Genomic DNA, 19,366 nt, shown 5'->3' with positions numbered 1-19,366 from the left:
AGGGGACTTAAGCATGCAGACATATTAATCCTTAACTCATTGATTAATTCTGGTCCCATTTGATTGATTGTTTCACGTGAAACAGGGAACCTTTTTCCATCCAGCTTCTCCTGATTATGTGATGGAAGTGTGCGCTGACCTGTGGTGTAACTTGAACCTCCCTCAGCATATCTCTAAATGATGACGTAAAGACAGGACATGTTTACTCTTCTATTGAACTTGTTTGTTCTTTATTTCATAAAGCAGAGTGGACTTGATTTGCAGGTTTGTTCATCCCATCATGTGTCCGATTAAAGAGTCTCAGAGCAGACGTTGAGGTCTCACGGTCTCTGTTTTTGTGTTTGGACAGATCACTCCGGGCAGCAAAGCGGCGCAGGGTAACCTGGTCCAGGGCGATGTCATCGTTGCCATAGACGGCGTCGGCACCGACGGGATGACTCACCTGGAGGCCCAGAACAAGATCAAGATGGCAAACTACAACCTGGCGCTCACCATGACCAAGTAAGGGCAGAAACTAATGGCGAAACGTAACTGTTCTTCTTTTCTTCTCTGTGCAAGAAACAGTTCCTGTTACTTCATCGACTCAACGAGAAGTAGTTTTTAATACTTGATATTCTTCTCCTGTATTTCCAAACAAATGTACTTTTCATTAAATAAGCTAATTAGATTAGTTAAACCTCTGTGTCATCAGCATAGAAAGAGATGCTGAGTCTCCTGATGAAACCACCAAGGAATCATTTAACGATTTAAAAGTAGTGGTCCTAAAATTGCGCCTTGAGGAACCCCAAAAACAATTGGAGATATGATTATTGATCATTTGTTGAAACAAAGAAAGATAAGAGGTGAACCAGTTCTTAAAAAACAGTTCCAGACGATCCAGTGTGGCCTTTTTAAAACAACGTTTTGATCAACTGAATACCATACTCATACCACACTGTAACAAATTAAAATATTACTTCTGTAAAAGAATAATCAGGAACATGTGACATTGTTTCAGCTGTGCTTAAACTGTTTGGGGGTTTAATTTATAACAAAACATCATATTTTATAAACTCTGCATATGCTTTGTGCATAAAAATCTTAATTTGTAAAATAACTGAAGCTGTCATTGATAAATGCAGTGAAGTAATGTACAAGTACCTCAAATGTGTACCTAAATACATTACCTAAATGTATATACTTGGTTACATTCCACTACTGGTCTGATATTGTACTAATAAAGCAGGATTATAGAGAGAGAGTTCTGAGGTTGCTGGGCATCTTACATGCTTCAGGGTAAACAAAGGGAAAAGATGGCTGCTGCAGATATTGAACATCAGGACGTTTTGGTGTCACTCAAGACCAACACAGAGTGAAACCATCCTTCTGGTAACCTGAAGGTGTCTTACAGAAGAGATCTGATAAGCTCGGTGAGGAAATGAATGTTGGTCCACAGCAGAGTTTCATAACTGCAAACCCTCTGGGTGATGAAGGCACGACGTTGGGCTGAGGATGAGGAGCCTTTCCTCCTCATTTTCTCATGTTTTAAGTGTAAAGTGGACATCGAGGTCTGTGGGGGACTGCAGGACACACGGGTCAGGAAATAGAGGTGAAGCTTTGAACCCTTCTCACTCCCTCCTCTGATGACATGTGTGACACAGAAAACACACAATGCACAGAATAACATAAAATACAATCCATTTTCAATTCAGGGTCACTGGGTGGGTTTTATTTCTTCCAAGCAACACAAAAGGACGGTTATGAATCTGTTATTGTCAGTCGTTTCTGGACTCATTGCAGCAAGTCGTCTAAAATAAACAAGAAGACACGTCGTCTATTACGTTCTCACTTCTCTCACCTTGAGGGATATGAGCATTTGCTGCGTGTGATGAACTGAAGGATGAAGTGTTCCTTTATGTGTTGAGAAAATCCGTCATAAGCTAAAATAACGATTTGAAACGCTTCCTTTTCTTTACTTAACAAACACAAAATGTGTTGTGTTTAGGTTGATCTTTTGAATCTTTCATTGTCTGGTTTGTTGATAAAGTATTTCAGTGCAGAGTTGTACGTTTTTCCATAACTGAAGCCCAGATATCTTCTTCTATCTTTAACTTTAAACCAAAGCTTTCATAAACATGAGAAGTACATCTTTTTGGTTGTTTAAGAATGCCCTCTTAGTCAGACCCATTTGGAGCGTGTGTGTTCTTTGGTATATATCAAACACCTTATAGCAAACATCCGTCCTCGTCCTTGAGTTCTACCAGCTGGTCCAGACCTTTGTCCCTGAAGGCTTTTCTACCGCTGCCTTCGTTCTGTAGGTGAATGACAGACGTTGACACTACGTTCTCTAAGCGTCCTTCTGTTGATCAGTAACCAGAACGTTTCCATCACAGCGACCCGCATACTGAAGGATAGAATGAAATGCCTGCAAACTGATCTCTTAATGCGCCCTGACTTTACATTCACACAGCGCAGTCCTCTGAGTTTGTGCGGTTCGTACACGGGAGAGGATGGTTCTCGAGCGATCAACGATTTCCTTTATTGTTTTCCATCTTGCGACGTGAAATTTGATTATTTCATAGCTGTAAAATTTGGAGCAGCTGTTATGAAAATTGAACTACTTCCAGGGAGAATGTACTGAAAGAGAGCACACATATTGTTTTTGGTTAATTATTTATGAACCGCTCAGAGCTACTATCTCGTTAACAACAGTGTCATTTCTTAACGAACCTTCAGACGGGTTCGTATTTTGACTTTGAGCTGCATCACAATGACATCACCATAACAACAGACATTGTTTGTTTGTTTGTGCCTGTTGGCTTCCATCGTATCACTTCTGTAACACTGGTGTTTAGAGCTCACGTCTGAACACTTTTGTTGATGGTTTAAGAGCTTTTTTTTGGGTGACTGGTGGGAATCTGGACTCACGATTTAAGTGTTTAAAAATGTCATGTTTGGGATGATTGTGGGGGGGGGGGGGGGGGGGGGGGGGGGGGGGGGTTGTTCCCAATGGCTTAACCCAGTGTGTCCCACGAGAGTTTGTGGGACTGCGGTGGGTTGACTTTGGCGCCTCCTTCCGAAGAAAAGGTCAATTTTAAAGTCAATCTGGTGAACTTTGAGAGCAAAATGAATGAAAAATATTGTGCTCTTGTAAACAATTGTATGCTCTAGTTAGTAAACGGTTAAATCAGGAACTCCCTGGTTGTCTGGATATCAATGTTTATGACAAAGATAATCAAAAGTCATCTCACTGATCATCAACTGCGTTTTTCTTTTTCCTCTCTCAGGGCCAAGCGTCCCGCTCCGATGCAGACACCGAGAATCGACGCCTCTATCCCCATGATCCCACACCAACAGGTGACTTTACCCATAATGCATTTCTGCCGCTGCACACAGCTGTACAGTAGATGCCTGTTGTGCCCGATGCGCCCTGGATACTGCGGTGAAACTGAACAGCTGCTACCTGGTATTGATCACAATGTTGCGGCACACAATGTTAGTCAGTCACATATGGAGTTTTGTCAGCACATGTATTGATTCTTTGTTTTCTCCTCGTAAGCATCTGAATCAGGACGGTTCACTCCATAATCTCACTTTCAGTCACACTAGTTCAACGTAATGAGGTGTCACCTCCTGGTGGCTGCAGGAAGAAGAACATGCCATCAGACAAATTCACCTAAAACACAACACACACTCTGTTCTACTGGAAACAGTTTTACTCTACGGTTCCTACAATAAGACATTTTTACAGCATTTACAGTATAATTTGTCTCTAGAAAACATTGCTCAGATATTGATAGTTGTTGCCCGACATTCTCTGCTCCCTCCCCCGCCCCGCCCCGTCTCCTCCCACCTCCTGCTCCACCCGAAGCCTCAGTCAGCGCAGCTCAACGGCCGCCTGTCGGCCTGCAGCGCCTCCTCCGGGCCTGCGGAGGCAGACTCTCCCGGGAGGAGGTCGGCGGCGGTCAGCCCCGCTAAGAGGAAGCAGTATAACTCACCGCTCGGCCTGTACTCAGAGGAGACTCTGAGGGAGATGGCGGCCGGTCGGGCGGGTCGGCCTTCTGGGTACGTAGAGACGAAGAGGAGGAATAAACATGGCGGGAGTTTGTTCTCGGAGGAAGAGCTGCTGCTGGAGGAGGGAATGAGGAGCTAAAGAACCACGTTTTTCAGGCTAATTCTATTTAATTTATATCCTATAAGCTCTTCTGAGTTGATTCATGTCAGATTCAGATTTGTTGCTCCCTAAAGCACCAAAGAGCCGGACCTCGGCCTGAGGAACAGAGGCGGCCTCTTTCCAGATCAAACTGTTTCTTTGGACTGTTCAGACCAATTACAGGAAGTTGGGGTAGGCTGTTAGCAAATGGAGAGAGGAGAAGACCAGATGACAGATATACTGACGTATGATCTGACCACTTTGATGAAGAGTCAGTTGGAAAAGACGAAGGAGAGAGAGAGAGAGAGAGAGAGAGAGAGAGAGAGAGGAAGAGTCTGTCTGTGAACCAATCAATGTCAATGATGACAGGACCTATACGCAGCATGTCATGGAGAGTTCTTTAGATGTTCTCGCGTCATTGCAACGTGAAACCGAAATTAACCGGATCAAATCTGAACAACGTAATCAAAAACGTCAACCTTGGTTTGGACAGGTGTAAAACGGCCTTTTATTAACGGAGACACGCTGGCTGTTTTCCCCCTAATTCGTCTGAATGCTAAGCTAGGCTAACCACGCCCTGACTCCAGCTCTGCACGACGTGGATGCAGATGTTTGAACACATTGAACCTCTCCAGCATGATGAGAAACGAGAACAGACGCTGACATCAGCGACGTTTCTTAGACGCTCTTTGGTTTCCTCTGAACCTGAAGCAGCAGCTCCGCCTCTGAGATCTCTGCTACCTTTTAGCAGCCTCATCCCGCCATGTGGACCAACATGTCCCACCTGAGACCTTGTAGGAGAAAGACTCCACACTGACTAGAGATTAATGACTGACTCCTCTAAAACCTCTGCTCTGCTGACCTTTAACCCAGAGAAGGAGGAGAAAAGTGGACTCATCGGGACATTCAGTGTCGTAAAGTCTCCCAAAAATGGAAACACGGGCTGCACCTGAATACAACGATGAACGATCCATGAAGTGTGCTGAGAAACATGAAGAAGAAGAAGACTCACAGCAGTATTAGCAATAACAAAATGTGCAAAATATAAGCAACTGATAGATTACCCTAACCAGCAGTATTTAAAGTACAGAAAATTAACCTTTACATTAAAGTAATAAACACATATTTGCAGCAACAATTATAATCTAATAATAATATATTAGTTCTGCATAATAAGTACTTTTACTTTTGGTACTTCAAGTGCATTTTTATGCAAAAACTTTTGTACTTTTAATTGTAACTGTTTCTACATTGGAATATCACAGAGCAGTGAGGGGAAGTGTGTGACTGTTACCATAACTATGCGTAATCACAGCCACACACACACACACACACACACACACACACACACACACTGTTACCCAGCATGCCTTTGGTGTTTCCTCAGTTCACAGTGTGATACGGTTACAGTGTCACTGCAGTGGCCAAACACCTGTTTGTGTCTCTGGCTGCTGTTAAAGGTCAGGGAACCTTCTAGACACACACACACACACACACACACACACACACACACACACACACTCTCTCTCTTGGCTTACTTCGTATCTTCCTAAACACAGACGTCTCCTGGAAATGAGAACTGAATAGCGTACACATTTTCCTAAAATGTCAAACCGTCCCTTTAAAGAAGTAGTGTATGCTTCCTGTCGTGTATTTTCACCTGACAATGAGAATCGTTGTGCTTTCGTCATCTTAAAACGAGAGGCGGCCACCATGTCTCCGCAGCGGCACAGAACCGACAAACACCGGCTCTGGACCGGGTCGTCTGTCACCTTTTTCGTGTCGGCCGTCGTAGTTTTCCGACGCTCTTTTGGGGCACAGGAGCATCTTCAACCGCACTGCTAGATGACGCCAAATCCTACACAGTGAAAGTACAATCAGCCTGTTTATCCATCCATGCAAAGGTATAAATACATCAAGTATATTTTACACTCCTAAAAATGCAAATTCAAGAAGCCGGTAGGAACAAGTCTGGCTCCTTTCATCTGAGGGTGCACAGAAGTCCACTTCTTCTTTTTGCTATTCATACCACAAAAGAAGCGACGTGTCGCTGCAGTATGTGGAGCTGAAAACCTCATCTTCAAGCTTCCTTCAACCCCACATCAGTGATCAGCAGAACGTTAGAAGTGTTGCGCTGGACGGGCCTTAAGGTCACTCTCATCTCTGACCCTGTGACCCTTTTCAAAGCATTCTGGTATGAACAGTTTATTCCATATACACGTCAATACATCAGTAAACGTGTGCATCCAAACGAAAAACAGATATGTGTTATGGCTTATGATAGGGAGAAGACCGGCTGTTCTTCTTCTGCCATTGTTCCTGTCTCTGCTGTGAAAGTCACGTGGAGAAGATGTCTCCTCCTGAATGAAGAACCTCTCTTCACTCACAGTGCGAGGACGTTGGGTTCACCTCTGACCTTTTTATTTCTGTCCTCTCCGTAGCGGAAGTTGTCCTGCTCACGAATCCAACGTGTGAACCTGTTTTCTAATCACTTCATCTTCTCTTTCTTCTGCCCCTTCGATGTCGGTCGAACAAGATTTTCTCCCCAGCTGCTCCCAAGTTAGTATCCTCTCCTGCCGAGTGCATCTTGTGTCGCTTGGTCCTTGTAAGGCATGGTTTGGATCTGTGGGTGTCTTTGTGTTCCCTGTTGGGATGAAGTGCTGCCTGAGGCCTTTTTTAATCATCACTACATCAATGTCCCAAAATAGACGACTGGGTAAAGTTACGCAAATAAAAACCGCGGTGGGGATAGTTGGTTGCCTCTGTTTTTAACACGTTTCCCATCAGCCCCAGCGGTTTCCCTGCCCCTTATAGAACATTACCCTCGACTGCTTTAATGCTGTAAACTGAGTCAGCGTCGGGAAACATCGGGTCAAGTTTTCAGAATAAAAGAATGAAAAAAGAGAGCTGAGAGAAGAGCTTAAAGACAGGCTTGCTGTCACATCTCCACCCAGCTGAACCGTCACCATGTTCAGTGTCTGTGAAGGTCAGCCTGTCGCTTTCTAGACGGTAAAAACGTCGTCTGATGTCTGACAGATATGAGGAGGAGGTTCCAGACTCCTCCTCGCACTTCACGGTGCCTCGCAAAATCCCCTAAAATGGAAGCTGAAGAATGTTGGTTGGGGTCCATGGGTCCTTCATTTTCTCTCTCAAATCCCAGTTACTACAAGTTACACCTCCAAGTGCTGTTTAGAGTTTGGTTTGACCTGCAGGGAGCACCGGGCGGGTGGAGTTTACGAGCCACTCAGTCACAACCAGGTGCGTTTGATTGACTCCGCAGTGCGTCTTAAACCCACCTGGTAAACATGAACCGACAGATTTCTGCTGTCTGCGCATCATCATGGTTGTCTGTGTGTTTCAGGCTGAGACGTTGTTGTTGTTGTTGTTGTTGGTGATGGCTTCTTTAAAATAAAGAGACAAAGGAGTCTCCAGCTGATTCATTAGCCGTGCGTCAGCTAGCTGCCAGAGTCTCCGTCTGGGTTTGTGCGAGTGTTGTGACGTCCCTCTGGTGTTTGTGGTGTGCTGATCGGCTCTGCATGCATCCTCCTCAGACAGTCGTGTGTTTAAAGAAATGTGACGTCTCTTTGGCATTTATACAAAGGTCACAGTTTGACGCATTTTATCTGAGGCTCTCGCTGAGCAGTTTGAACATGCAGAAGTCTTGATTCATGCGAAGGATGACCACAACAGATTAAAGGGTTGGATGAGAGAAAGTGTGTTTCTACTCAAACAGTAAAGGTTGAAGATGAAGCTTCGTTCAGTTGAGTGATGCTCTATGAGCTGTTCCTGAGGAACGAGAGCAGACTTCTGCTGCTGTTTGCTGTGAGCATGGCTGGATGTTTCTTCTTCTTCTTCTTCTTAACACTCCGTCTTCCCTCACACACTTCCCCTCTACCTTTCCCTCCACCTCTCCGTCCTCCTTCGTCCTCTCCTCCCTCTCACCGTCGACCCCCCCCCCCCCCCCCCCCCCCCCCTTCCTGCCAACAACAGCGCCGGCTTCAACCCCGCCGCCCTCCCCGCCCAAAGGCCCATCGAGGTAAAGGGCCCCGGCGGCAAGGCCACCATCATCCACGCCCAGTACAACACGCCCATCAGCATGTACTCGCAGGACGCCATCATGGACGTGATCGCAGGGCAGACGCAGGGGAAGGGGCACGACGGCGGGTAAGAACACCTCCTCTTCCTCGTCATCCTCCTCCGCCACCGTTCGTCCTTGTTGTTCTCTTCTGTTCTGTTTGTTCTTACTCTTGCTCCTCTCCATCACTCCATGTACTCCTCTTCCTCACCAAAGATCCATCCTTCTTTCTTTGCCTCCTCTTCCTTCTTCTGATGCTTCCACCTTCTCCCACTTTCTCTTCTTCCTCTTCAAAAGGACATTTATATGCGGCCAATTATTCTGGAAATAATTGCCAAATACTGAAGTATTTTGCTAAACACTTTAAAGAAAGTACTTTGTGTAGTGTAGTGTGTATATATATATATATATATATATATATATATATATTTAGTATATGTTAACTTCACTTCAGGGTTGACTCTCTTCCTCTTCTTGTATTCCCTCCTCTTCATCACAGCTGTTCTCCGTCTGTCTGTCTATGTCTTCTTTCTTTGAAGATGATGGATATTAAAGTAGTTAATTAATTCCAAACACTCTCCTGTCCTTCCCCAGTCCTCTCCTCCTCTTCCTCTTCCTCTTCCTCCTCCTTGTTAGCCTTGTTGGTCTCGATGATTTCTGAGGGTTAGGAAGAAGGAAGCAGCGATTGTACAGATGTGGCTGCAGTGTTCAGGGTCATGTGATCGTTGGAGGCTTTGAAGCAGGTTCTTCGTGGAGCGTTCAGAGCTGATGCTGCAGTGCTTCTGCTCATGTCTCATCTCATTCAGATACAGGGTTATGACATCAAATGTGATTCATAACCTCAGACATCACCTCTATGACACGGACATCTTCTAGACTTACCTTCACATTACATCTGTGGCTGCAGGGCGGCGTGCTGGAAACATGAAAACAGCTCATTGAGTGTTTTGCTCTAAAGCTTTACAGAGATCCATCTGTTGTTGTTGTTGTTGTTGTTGTTGTTGTTGTTGTTGTTGTTGTCGTGGCAATTATGGGAAAAATACTGCTGTGTGTTCGTCTTCCTCTTCTCACATGACCAATCAGTTCACTCTCTGTCTCTCTCATTCTCTCTCTCTGTCTCTGTCTCCGTCTCTCTCTCTCTGTCTCTCTCTGTCTCTCTCTCTCTCTCTGTCTCTCTCTGTCTCTCTCTCTCTGTCTCTGTCTCCGTCTCTCTCTCTCTGTCTCTCTCTGTCTGTCTCTCTCTCTCTCTCTCTCTGTCTCTCTTTGTCTGTCATTCTCTCTCTCTGTCTCTCTCTGTCTCTGTCTCCGTCTCTCTCTCTCTGTCTCTCTCTCTCTCTCTCTCTCTGTCTCTCTCTGTCTCTCATTCTCTCTCTCTGTCTCTGTCTCCGTCTCTCTCTCTCTCTGTTTCTGTTTCTCTCTCTCTCTCTCTTGCTCTCTCTCTCTCCGCCCTGAGAGAACAAAGACGTTGTAATTGCTCTGGACGTCTCCATGCGTTCTTCATTCACTCTTTCACAGCCGGCTTTAATTGAAGTGTTGGTCTGAATGAACCCAAGCTTCACCAGGAAAACCAATTACACTGGTGTGCGTTACGCTCGTCCTCCTCCAGTCATCGAACTGTTGTTTACTGAGAAAGTACAAAACCAAACTAAAGAGACATGAAGCAGACTGAAGCTGAACTGCTCACAAACTGAATGTTCTGAACCCTCTTCTCCTTCTTCTAGTGGGTTTCATCTGGTCATTCTGTATCTAATCCTGAAACTCATGACAACATGTTTCATTTCTCATATTTTACTCTTCCTCTCCATTTGCCTGCATCTTTATTTTCATTTTCATGCATGATCAAATCACTACCAGCTCCTTTTCTTTGTCTTTCGTCGTCTCACGCACCGTCAACACTTATTTAAATCGTAAAAGCGTTTTCCAGGTTCTAGTGAAAAGATTACCCTCCATCCACCCAAAACACAAACGCCCTCCTTAAAGTCCACTCAGGCTTCAGAGTTTGACTTGGTTTGATGTCGGGGGGGTTGCAGTCCTCTCCCAGTTAAAGATGGTCTTGTAGACAGCGACTCCCCGGTCTATCAGGCCGTCCAGAGCGCAGAGAAGGACCAGGACCTGGGCGAATGGGGCCGTCGCAGCGGTGCAGTCAACATGCAGTCCAAGTCCTTCCGGGTCCTGGCCCACATGACCGGCACTGAGTCCTGTAAGTCTCCTGTTGCAGAGAATACTGTTTGAACATTTTCATTTGTCTTATTCTTTTTAATTTGTGCTTCTATTAGCGTAGAGTCACTGGTGTGTCATGAGGATGCTCACTGACGTCTGCTCTCCGCTGTGTTTTGTCTGTTACAGTACCAGGGGAGGAGGAGGAGGAGGAGGCTCTGAGGAGGAGCAGGTAGGCAGCAGAGCTCCATTAAACAGCTGCTGACCCCCCCCCCCCCCCCCCTCCCACTGGCTACTCACCTGTACACTCTGCCCCGCCCCCGAACACCTCGCCCCGCCCCTCACCTCTTCTCACTGCCCCTAAAGGTCACTTCTGTCTGAAAATGATCCTGAACGTTCGGGTAAACTCATCTTGACCTGCTTTTAGACTCTTATTTTGAAATACAGCAGCGGTGGACAGTACATTTACCAAAGTAACGTTTTTCTGCTACTTTATACTTCTACCCCCCAAAGCATAGTACTTTATACCGGCTTAGTTACTTAAAACCTATAATGAGTTCAGTTGAACGACTAAATATTAACTTAATTCAAGTGTTTGTTGTTCATAAAAATAATAATGATCAGAATCATAATTATAATTACTGTAATAATCATAATATAATATGTGATACAGTTGCATTACAATTAGTACTTACATATTTGTAAGTACTTTTGGATGCTAATACTTAATTACTTTCACTTTAGTAACATTTTGAATTTCAGTTTGTAAAAGAGCATTTTTGGCTTTTACTGAAGTAAAACATCTGAATACTTCTACCACCACTGAAGTAAAACAACTGAATACTTCTACCACCACTGAAGTAAAACATCTGAATACTTCTACCACCACTGAAGTAAAACATCTGAATACTTCTACCACCACTAAAGTAAAACATCTGAATACTTCTACCACCACTGAAGTAAAACATCTGAATACTTCTACCACCACTGAAGTAAAACATCTGAATACTTCTACCACCACTAAAGTAAAACATCTGAATACTTCTACCACCCCTGAAGTAAAACATCTGAATACTTCTACCACCACTGAAGTAAAACATCTGAATACTTCTACCACCACTGAAGTAAAACATCTGAATACTTCTACCACCACTGAAGTAAAACATCTGAATACTTCTACCACCACTAAAGTAAAACATCTGAATACTTCTACCACCACTGAAGTAAAACATCTGAATACTTCTACCACCACTGAAGTAAAACATCTGAATACTTCTACCACCACTGAAGTAAAACATCTGAATACTTCTACCACCACTGAAGTAAAACAACTGAATACTTCTACCACCACTGAAGTAAAACATCTGAATACTTCTACCACCACTGAAGTAAAACATCTGAATACTTCTACCACCACTGAAGTAAAACATCTGAATACTTCTACCACCACTGAAGTAAAACATCTGAATACTTCTACCACCACTGAAGTAAAACATCTGAATACTTCTACCAGCCCTGAAGTAAAACATCTGAATACTTCTACCACCACTGAAGTAAAACATCTGAATACTTCTACCACCACTGAAGTAAAACATCTGAATACTTCTACCACCACTGAAGTAAAACATCTGAATACTTCTACCACCACTGAAGTAAAACATCTGAATACTTCTACCACCACTAAAGTAAAACATCTGAATACTTCTACCACCACTGAAGTAAAACATCTGAATACTTCTACCACCACTGAAGTAAAACATCTGAATACTTCTACCACCACTGAAGTAAAACATCTGAATACTTCTACCACCACTGAAGTAAAACAACTGAATACTTCTACCACCACTGAAGTAAAACATCTGAATACTTCTACCACCACTGAAGTAAAACATCTGAATACTTCTACCACCACTGAAGTAAAACATCTGAATACTTCTACCAGCCCTGAAGTAAAACATCTGAATACTTCTACCACCACTGAAGTAAAACATCTGAATACTTCTACCACCACTGAAGTAAAACATCTGAATACTTCTACCACCACTGAAGTAAAACATCTGAATACTTCTACCACCACTGAAGTAAAACATCTGAATACTTCTACCAGCCCTGAAGTAAAACATCTGAATACTTCTACCACCACTAAAGTAAAACATCTGAATACTTCTACCACCACTGAAGTAAAACATCTGAATACTTCTACCACCACTGAAGTAAAACATCTGAATACTTCTACCAGCCCTGAAGTAAAACATCTGAATACTTCTACCACCACTGAAGTAAAACATCTGAATACTTCTACCACCACTGAAGTAAAACATCTGAATACTTCTACCACCACTAAAGTAAAACATCTGAATACTTCTACCACCACTGAAGTAAAACATCTGAATACTTCTACCACCACTGAAGTAAAACATCTGAATACTTCTACCACCACTGAAGTAAAACATCTGAATACTTCTACCACCACTGAAGTAAAACAACTGAATACTTCTACCACCACTGAAGTAAAACATCTGAATACTTCTACCACCACTGAAGTAAAACATCTGAATACTTCTACCACCACTGAAGTAAAACATCTGAATACTTCTACCACCACTGAAGTAAAACATCTGAATACTTCTACCACCACTGAAGTAAAACATCTGAATACTTCTACCAGCCCTGAAGTAAAACATCTGAATACTTCTACCACCACTGAAGTAAAACAACTGAATACTTCTACCACCACTGAAGTAAAACATCTGAATACTTCTACCACCACTGAAGTAAAACATCTGAATACTTCTACCACCACTGAAGTAAAACATCTGAATACTTCTACCACCACTGAAGTAAAACATCTGAATACTTCTACCACCACTAAAGTAAAACATCTGAATACTTCTACCACCACTGAAGTAAAACATCTGAATACTTCTACCACCACTGAAGTAAAACATCTGAATACTTCTACCACCACTGAAGTAAAACATCTGAATACTTCTACCACCACTGAAGTAAAACAACTGAATACTTCTACCACCACTGAAGTAAAACATCTGAATACTTCTACCACCACTGAAGTAAAACATCTGAATACTTCTACCACCACTGAAGTAAAACATCTGAATACTTCTACCAGCCCTGAAGTAAAACATCTGAATACTTCTACCACCACTGAAGTAAAACATCTGAATACTTCTACCACCACTGAAGTAAAACATCTGAATACTTCTACCACCACTGAAGTAAAACATCTGAATACTTCTACCACCACTGAAGTAAAACATCTGAATACTTCTACCAGCCCTGAAGTAAAACATCTGAATACTTCTACCACCACTAAAGTAAAACATCTGAATACTTCTACCACCACTGAAGTAAAACATCTGAATACTTCTACCACCACTGAAGTAAAACATCTGAATACTTCTACCAGCCCTGAAGTAAAACATCTGAATACTTCTACCACCACTGAAGTAAAACATCTGAATACTTCTACCACCACTGAAGTAAAACATCTGAATACTTCTACCACCACTAAAGTAAAACATCTGAATACTTCTACCACCACTGAAGTAAAACATCTGAATACTTCTACCACCACTGAAGTAAAACATCTGAATACTTCTACCAGCCCTGAAGGCTATAAGTAATAAGCTCTGATCACTGTTGTGATAGGTTGACATGTAGACGTCTTAATTGTGATTAAATTAATCCATCTTAATGAAATCTTTATTGTCCTATTCTTACACCACCAGTAGGAAATGTTTTACATAAGTTTTTAATAAGCTCGAGTCTGGAGTCGATGTTAACGAATCAGCTGGTTGCAGATTTGTTATGTCGGCAGATTCGTAGTAAGCGATTGGTTGTACGTCTTTGTTCCCACTTCCTTCATTTCAGTTTTAAAATAGAGAGAAGCGGTTAACCCTGGCCTGCTGATCATCAGTAGTAATGTCGAGGTGTGGTCTCTGGATTGTGGTCCATGCCTGCTGTCGCTCTCTCCGTTTGTTGTCCTTGTGTTTTAGCTGCTGCTGTTGTCAAAGTGTTTGTGACGTAGCAGCCGAGCTGACGGAGAGTCAGACGCCGTACATCAGAGCGTGGAGGTCTGCTCAGCCTCCTGAGTGGACGGAGTGATGGATGGAGCTCTCTCTGCTCCGCACACTGATTTAATCATCCCTCCATCATGCACCATCGATCCCTGCTGCCCCCACCACCACCACCACCACCACCCTCCTCCTCCTCCTCCTCCCGTCAGTCTGTGTTCGCCGTGCAGTGACTCAACGTGAATCAGAAGCAGCGCAGGTCAAGCTGTTATCAGTAAAGAGTCATCCTGAAGGGGAGCAGCTCAGACGTGACTCACAGAAAGATGAAACACAAAGAAATGTGTTTGTCTTCATCAATTTTAGAAGTACTGAAGTCGCCCCCCCCCCCCCCGATACGCACCTATATACAGATCATATAGAAAATTAAAAAACAATGTTACCAGCTAATTTAATTTGATCACATGTTTAACCTGACCAATATCAAGCTTTTTGATTTATGCATGACCCAATAACAATCTTCTATATTTTTCTCTTTTCATGCTTTAACTCATCTGATCTAAATAGTATGTGCAAGCAGGGTTGTAACGACTGCATGTGTAAATATATATATATATATATATATATATATATATATATATATACTGTAAATATATCATATATCATGATTCCAGCTCTCACTGTTGCTCCTAACGCTTCCTGTGCTTCAGCCCTACTGAGCATGCTCCAGCTTCTGCCGACTCCGCCCCCGCCTCTCCGCAGCCTCTGAACCCAGCTTCTCCTGACCCCGCCCCTCACAGGTAACCAATCAGCGTTGGGCTTCGTATCGCGTTCGTATGTGCACACTCACACCAACGTTTTAAACCAACAAGGATTGTGTGTTTATCTCGGAGCTCAGACAGGAAGCCAGAAAGCACTGAGAGACCGACGAGCGTGTTGTTGGTTTGAGTCCACACATGAGAAAACAACACCAGACTTTGAGTATCTTTTAAAACAGTTGTTTAGGATATTTGCCTGTTTTCTGCTGACTTTATTTTGCAGGTAAATGGACGCATGATTGATTTGTGTTGACCTGAAACATTTAAAAGAAAGCTTCACTGTCTCTTCACGACAGTAATGTCTTAACTATTCTTGCGTTTAACTAATAAATGTTGTTCCTCTTGATTTTACTGCAGAGATACTATATTGACCCTCTGTTTGGATTCATAAGCAAATCTCTACTGACAGTATGTCAGTAATATGATGATGTGTTTTAACCCGTTAACTGGAGGATTTTGAGTTTGTGGCGAGACAGGTGTGTTGCGTTCAAGTGCTGGTGGGACATCTTGGACTCACAGGATGTCATCTGAAAGGGGTCGAAGTGTTTTCATGTCCTTGTCTGTCGGCTCTTTGAAGGTGCTGACGATACTTTGCTGTTGTATCTCAGGTGCTTTGTTTTGTTGTTGCTGTTTTTGGGACAGCAGATAAATGTGAGAACATGTTACGTAGAGGCTGAGAAGCATAACAAACACGATCTTAAAAAGGCAGCTGTGGTTAGAAAACAGCCCACCGAAGCATCGGCAGCAGTAGGCGGGACCCTGGTGGAGGTGCAGATCATCATGGTGACCACTGCTGTTGTTGTCTCTACACCTGCAGCCCGAAGCGACAGTCTGCCGCTGGTTACGGCCTCCAGCACAGAGCTGCAGTGTCCAGGTACCGACACCTGCAGGGATCCGGCTCTCCAGTCCACATGCTGCTCTTTATCTCCCTTCATGCTGCCTCTTGTCCTCCGCTACGTAACACAACATCTGCCGTCAAACGGAGGCTTCTTCATCTAAAACTCCTTTGCAGAACCATGAGTGGACTTAAGGCCTCAGTACGCTTCACGTTAACTAGCGTGCATGACGTCGTTCGACCTCGTCTGAAGTCTTTTATGCTACTTCATACCTTGGTCTGGGTGAATACTGGATTCTGCTTGGCTCCTACTTTTTAAGATAAATAAACTATTTCAAATGTCTCTTGGATCAGCTGGAAAATGCATCATCATGAAGCTGAAAAGATCTAGTAGAATATGATGCATTGCTGTAGATTAAACAGTTAAAAATAATTTCTATATATAGTATATACTATAATATATATTATAGATATAATAGAAGTAGTTAAAGAATGAAAAATGAATCTTCTCTGTGTAACGTTGGAGTAAGAGTCCGACCTGATTCCGCCTTCAAATAGAGACTTTCAGACACTGTTAGAAGATCCAACAAGCACTTCGTTTGAAGCAGACTGAGGCCTTTATTTTAAAATGGATGACCCTGATGGGAATCGAACTCCTAACCCTGCCAGCGTTGGTGCATCGCTCAGTCCAGGACCATGTAACTGTGGAGTAACAACTTCATCCGTTCATCAGCTGAATAACATGCTGAATCTCGTTTAACTGGCTCTGAAAGATGACGGTCCCGCTTACATCTTTATCTGAATTGTGGAGATGCTGACACTCATTTCTTCCAGGCTGGTTTTCCTCAGCTTTCTTTATTAAAACGTCCACTAACTTTTAAGTGTCTTGTGTATGTATTCTCTGTATACAAAGCTAAGATTTACACAACCCAGTAAACACGGATTTGGTGATTTGCAGGTCAAATGATGAAGTTGAGAAGTAGAAATTACTAGATTACATACAACAGCATTTCAATATAACAACAACAATAGTTTTATGTATCCGAGACGACTTTTGACCTGCAAATTAACAAATCAGTGCCTTTAGTGCGGTGCACATTTAGACTGATGTTTAAACTACAACTTCATCTCTTCAATGAGTTTAAAGTTGCAGGAGGCTCAAAACCGACTGTTCACAAAACCCTGATAATGAATCAACAATCTGTCATCCCTCTCTAGCCAATATGGTCAACCTCCTGCCATGCATCAGGCTCCACAAGCCCCGCCTCCGCAGCAGTACCAGCCAATCCCGCAGCAGTATCAGCAGCCAATCCCGCAGCAGTATCAGCAGCAAATTCCGCAGCAGTATCAGCAGCCAATTCCGCAGCAGTATCAGCAGCCAATTCCGCAGCAGTACCAGCAGCAAATCCCACAGCAGTACCAGCAGCCCCCCACGCAACAGGCCCCGCCCACTCAGCAGAGCTCCATTCAGATCCCTCTTGGCTCCCCCTCTCCCAAGGTGGTCAGCACCGCGTGCATCTACCCATCGCAACCAGGTGAGAACACCTGGAAAACAGTTATTGTTGTGATTTCACTTGATCGGAAGCTTTTACGCAAAACGTTTTCTTCTCCTCCAGCTTCAGCTCCACCTCCTGCTCATGCTCCACTTCAGCCCCGCCCTCCACCTGCTGCCCAATCCCCGGCTCCAGGTGGCCCCGCGTCCTCTAACCGACCCCCCTGGGTGTCCGACACCAACTTCGCCGGCAAGTTCGACCCCAGTAAGATGACAACCACCATGAAGATGCAGCCGCTTCCCCAGGCCGCCCCTCCTCCTCCAGCATACATCCCCAACCCCTCTTCCTCCGCACCTGCAGCTCCTAGCCCCGCCCCCATCACACCAAGCCCCGCCCCATTCTCACCTGTGGCGAGGGGTGTGGCCCAGAGGGCGGAGAGGTATGCCGCCAGCAGCCGCACGCCTCTGTGTGGGTCCTGTAACAGCATCATCAGGTAATTTACACCATTTTTGATTATATATATATGATATTATGCTGCACTGTATTCTGGTTTGGAATGCTTTATCATACAGATAAATATGTTTTGTTAATGAATATGTATATTATCGTAATTATGCTAATCACCGTGAAACTTTTCCATTAATAAGAACTGTCCTCAAGATATATGTGTTCATTCCTCTGGTGTTTTTAAAGATGTTTTATCTGATGTTTTTTAATAACTTTTTATGACTTTATGAATTGTTTGTACCAGTTTTTGTTTGATTGTGTTTTCTGGCTTTTTTTATCATTATGAATAATTGTCTTGAAAACAAGGTCTCGATCTCAACGAGACTTGTTAAGTATTAAGCTTAAAGTCAGAACACCATAAAAACATGTCACCTCAAACTGACTGGACCTGAGAGCCTGTTGTTGTTGTTGTTGTTGTTGTTGGTGTTTCCAGGGGCCCCTTCCTGGTGGCCCTCGGCCGGTCCTGGCACCCCGAGGAGTTTAACTGTCACTATTGCCACATGTCTCTGGCTGACGTCAGCTTCGTGGAGGAGCAGAACAACGTCTACTGCGAGAACTGCTACGAGGAGTTCTTCGCTCCGACCTGTGCCCGCTGCAACACCAAGATCATGGGGGTGAGATGCTCCACTGTCCTACCTGTCCACCTGTCCTACCTGTCCACCTGTATACCTGACGCTGGAATACATACACACACACACACACACACACACACACACACTTCAGCCCGTCTGACACGTTGTGTAATATGTGTTACAGGAAGTGATGCACGCCCTGCGGCAGACATGGCACACCACCTGCTTTGTTTGCGCGGCCTGCGGCAAACCCTTCGGAAACAGCCTCTTCCACATGGAGGACGGAGAACCGTACTGCGAAAAAGGTACAACGATGTTCACACGGGGTCGGGCTGTGAACTGTGAACTGACTGTATTGTCGTGTTTCATGGTCTCTGTCTCTCTCTCTCTCTTGTCAGATTACATCTCACTCTTCAGCACTAAGTGTCATGGCTGTGACTTCCCTGTTGAAGCGGGTGATAAGTTCATTGAGGCTCTGGGCCACACCTGGCACGACACCTGCTTCGTCTGTGCGGTAAGAAACAGAAACAAACATCGTTTCAAGCTTTTGAGTTTAGGGCACTCAAAAGCTTTGGAAAATTGTATTTACATAATTCAGCAGCAACATCTTTTTCCAGAAACTCTTGAGACATCACTCAAGAGTCTTTATTCACAACATCTTTCTGCCGAAGAACAACTGAGTGTTGTGTGATGTCCAGAAAGTAGCGCTGTGAAATGAATTTGCACGACTTTGCAATATTTGTTGT

At 43.8% G+C, this 19,366-nt stretch overlaps 1 protein-coding gene across 2 annotated transcripts in view; it reads left to right on the top strand.

Annotated features, from left to right (window-relative positions):
• ldb3a (LIM domain binding 3a) overlaps positions 1-19,366 on the top strand; it is a 32,649-nt gene that overhangs the window by 10,194 nt on the left and 3,089 nt on the right. For both annotated transcript variants that reach the window (XM_068734408.1, XM_068734407.1), the window contains exons 3-13: positions 350-501; positions 3,267-3,336; positions 3,851-4,044; positions 10,238-10,407; positions 10,554-10,596; positions 15,106-15,195; positions 17,267-17,583; positions 17,665-18,034; positions 18,482-18,662; positions 18,805-18,925; positions 19,019-19,134. In XM_068734408.1, the coding sequence (XP_068590509.1) occupies positions 350-501; positions 3,267-3,336; positions 3,851-4,044; positions 10,238-10,407; positions 10,554-10,596; positions 15,106-15,195; positions 17,267-17,583; positions 17,665-18,034; positions 18,482-18,662; positions 18,805-18,925; positions 19,019-19,134 (1,824 nt within the window). The remainder of the gene's footprint in view (positions 1-349; positions 502-3,266; positions 3,337-3,850; positions 4,045-10,237; positions 10,408-10,553; positions 10,597-15,105; positions 15,196-17,266; positions 17,584-17,664; positions 18,035-18,481; positions 18,663-18,804; positions 18,926-19,018; positions 19,135-19,366) is intronic.

The sequence above is a fragment of the Cebidichthys violaceus genome, unplaced genomic scaffold, assembly GCF_023349555.1.
Source record: "Cebidichthys violaceus isolate CVI_PGR_0920_01 unplaced genomic scaffold, fCebVio1.0.p SCAF_64, whole genome shotgun sequence".
NCBI lineage: Eukaryota > Metazoa > Chordata > Actinopteri > Perciformes > Stichaeidae > Cebidichthys > Cebidichthys violaceus.
This window is presented reverse-complemented; position numbering and strand designations above follow the sequence as displayed.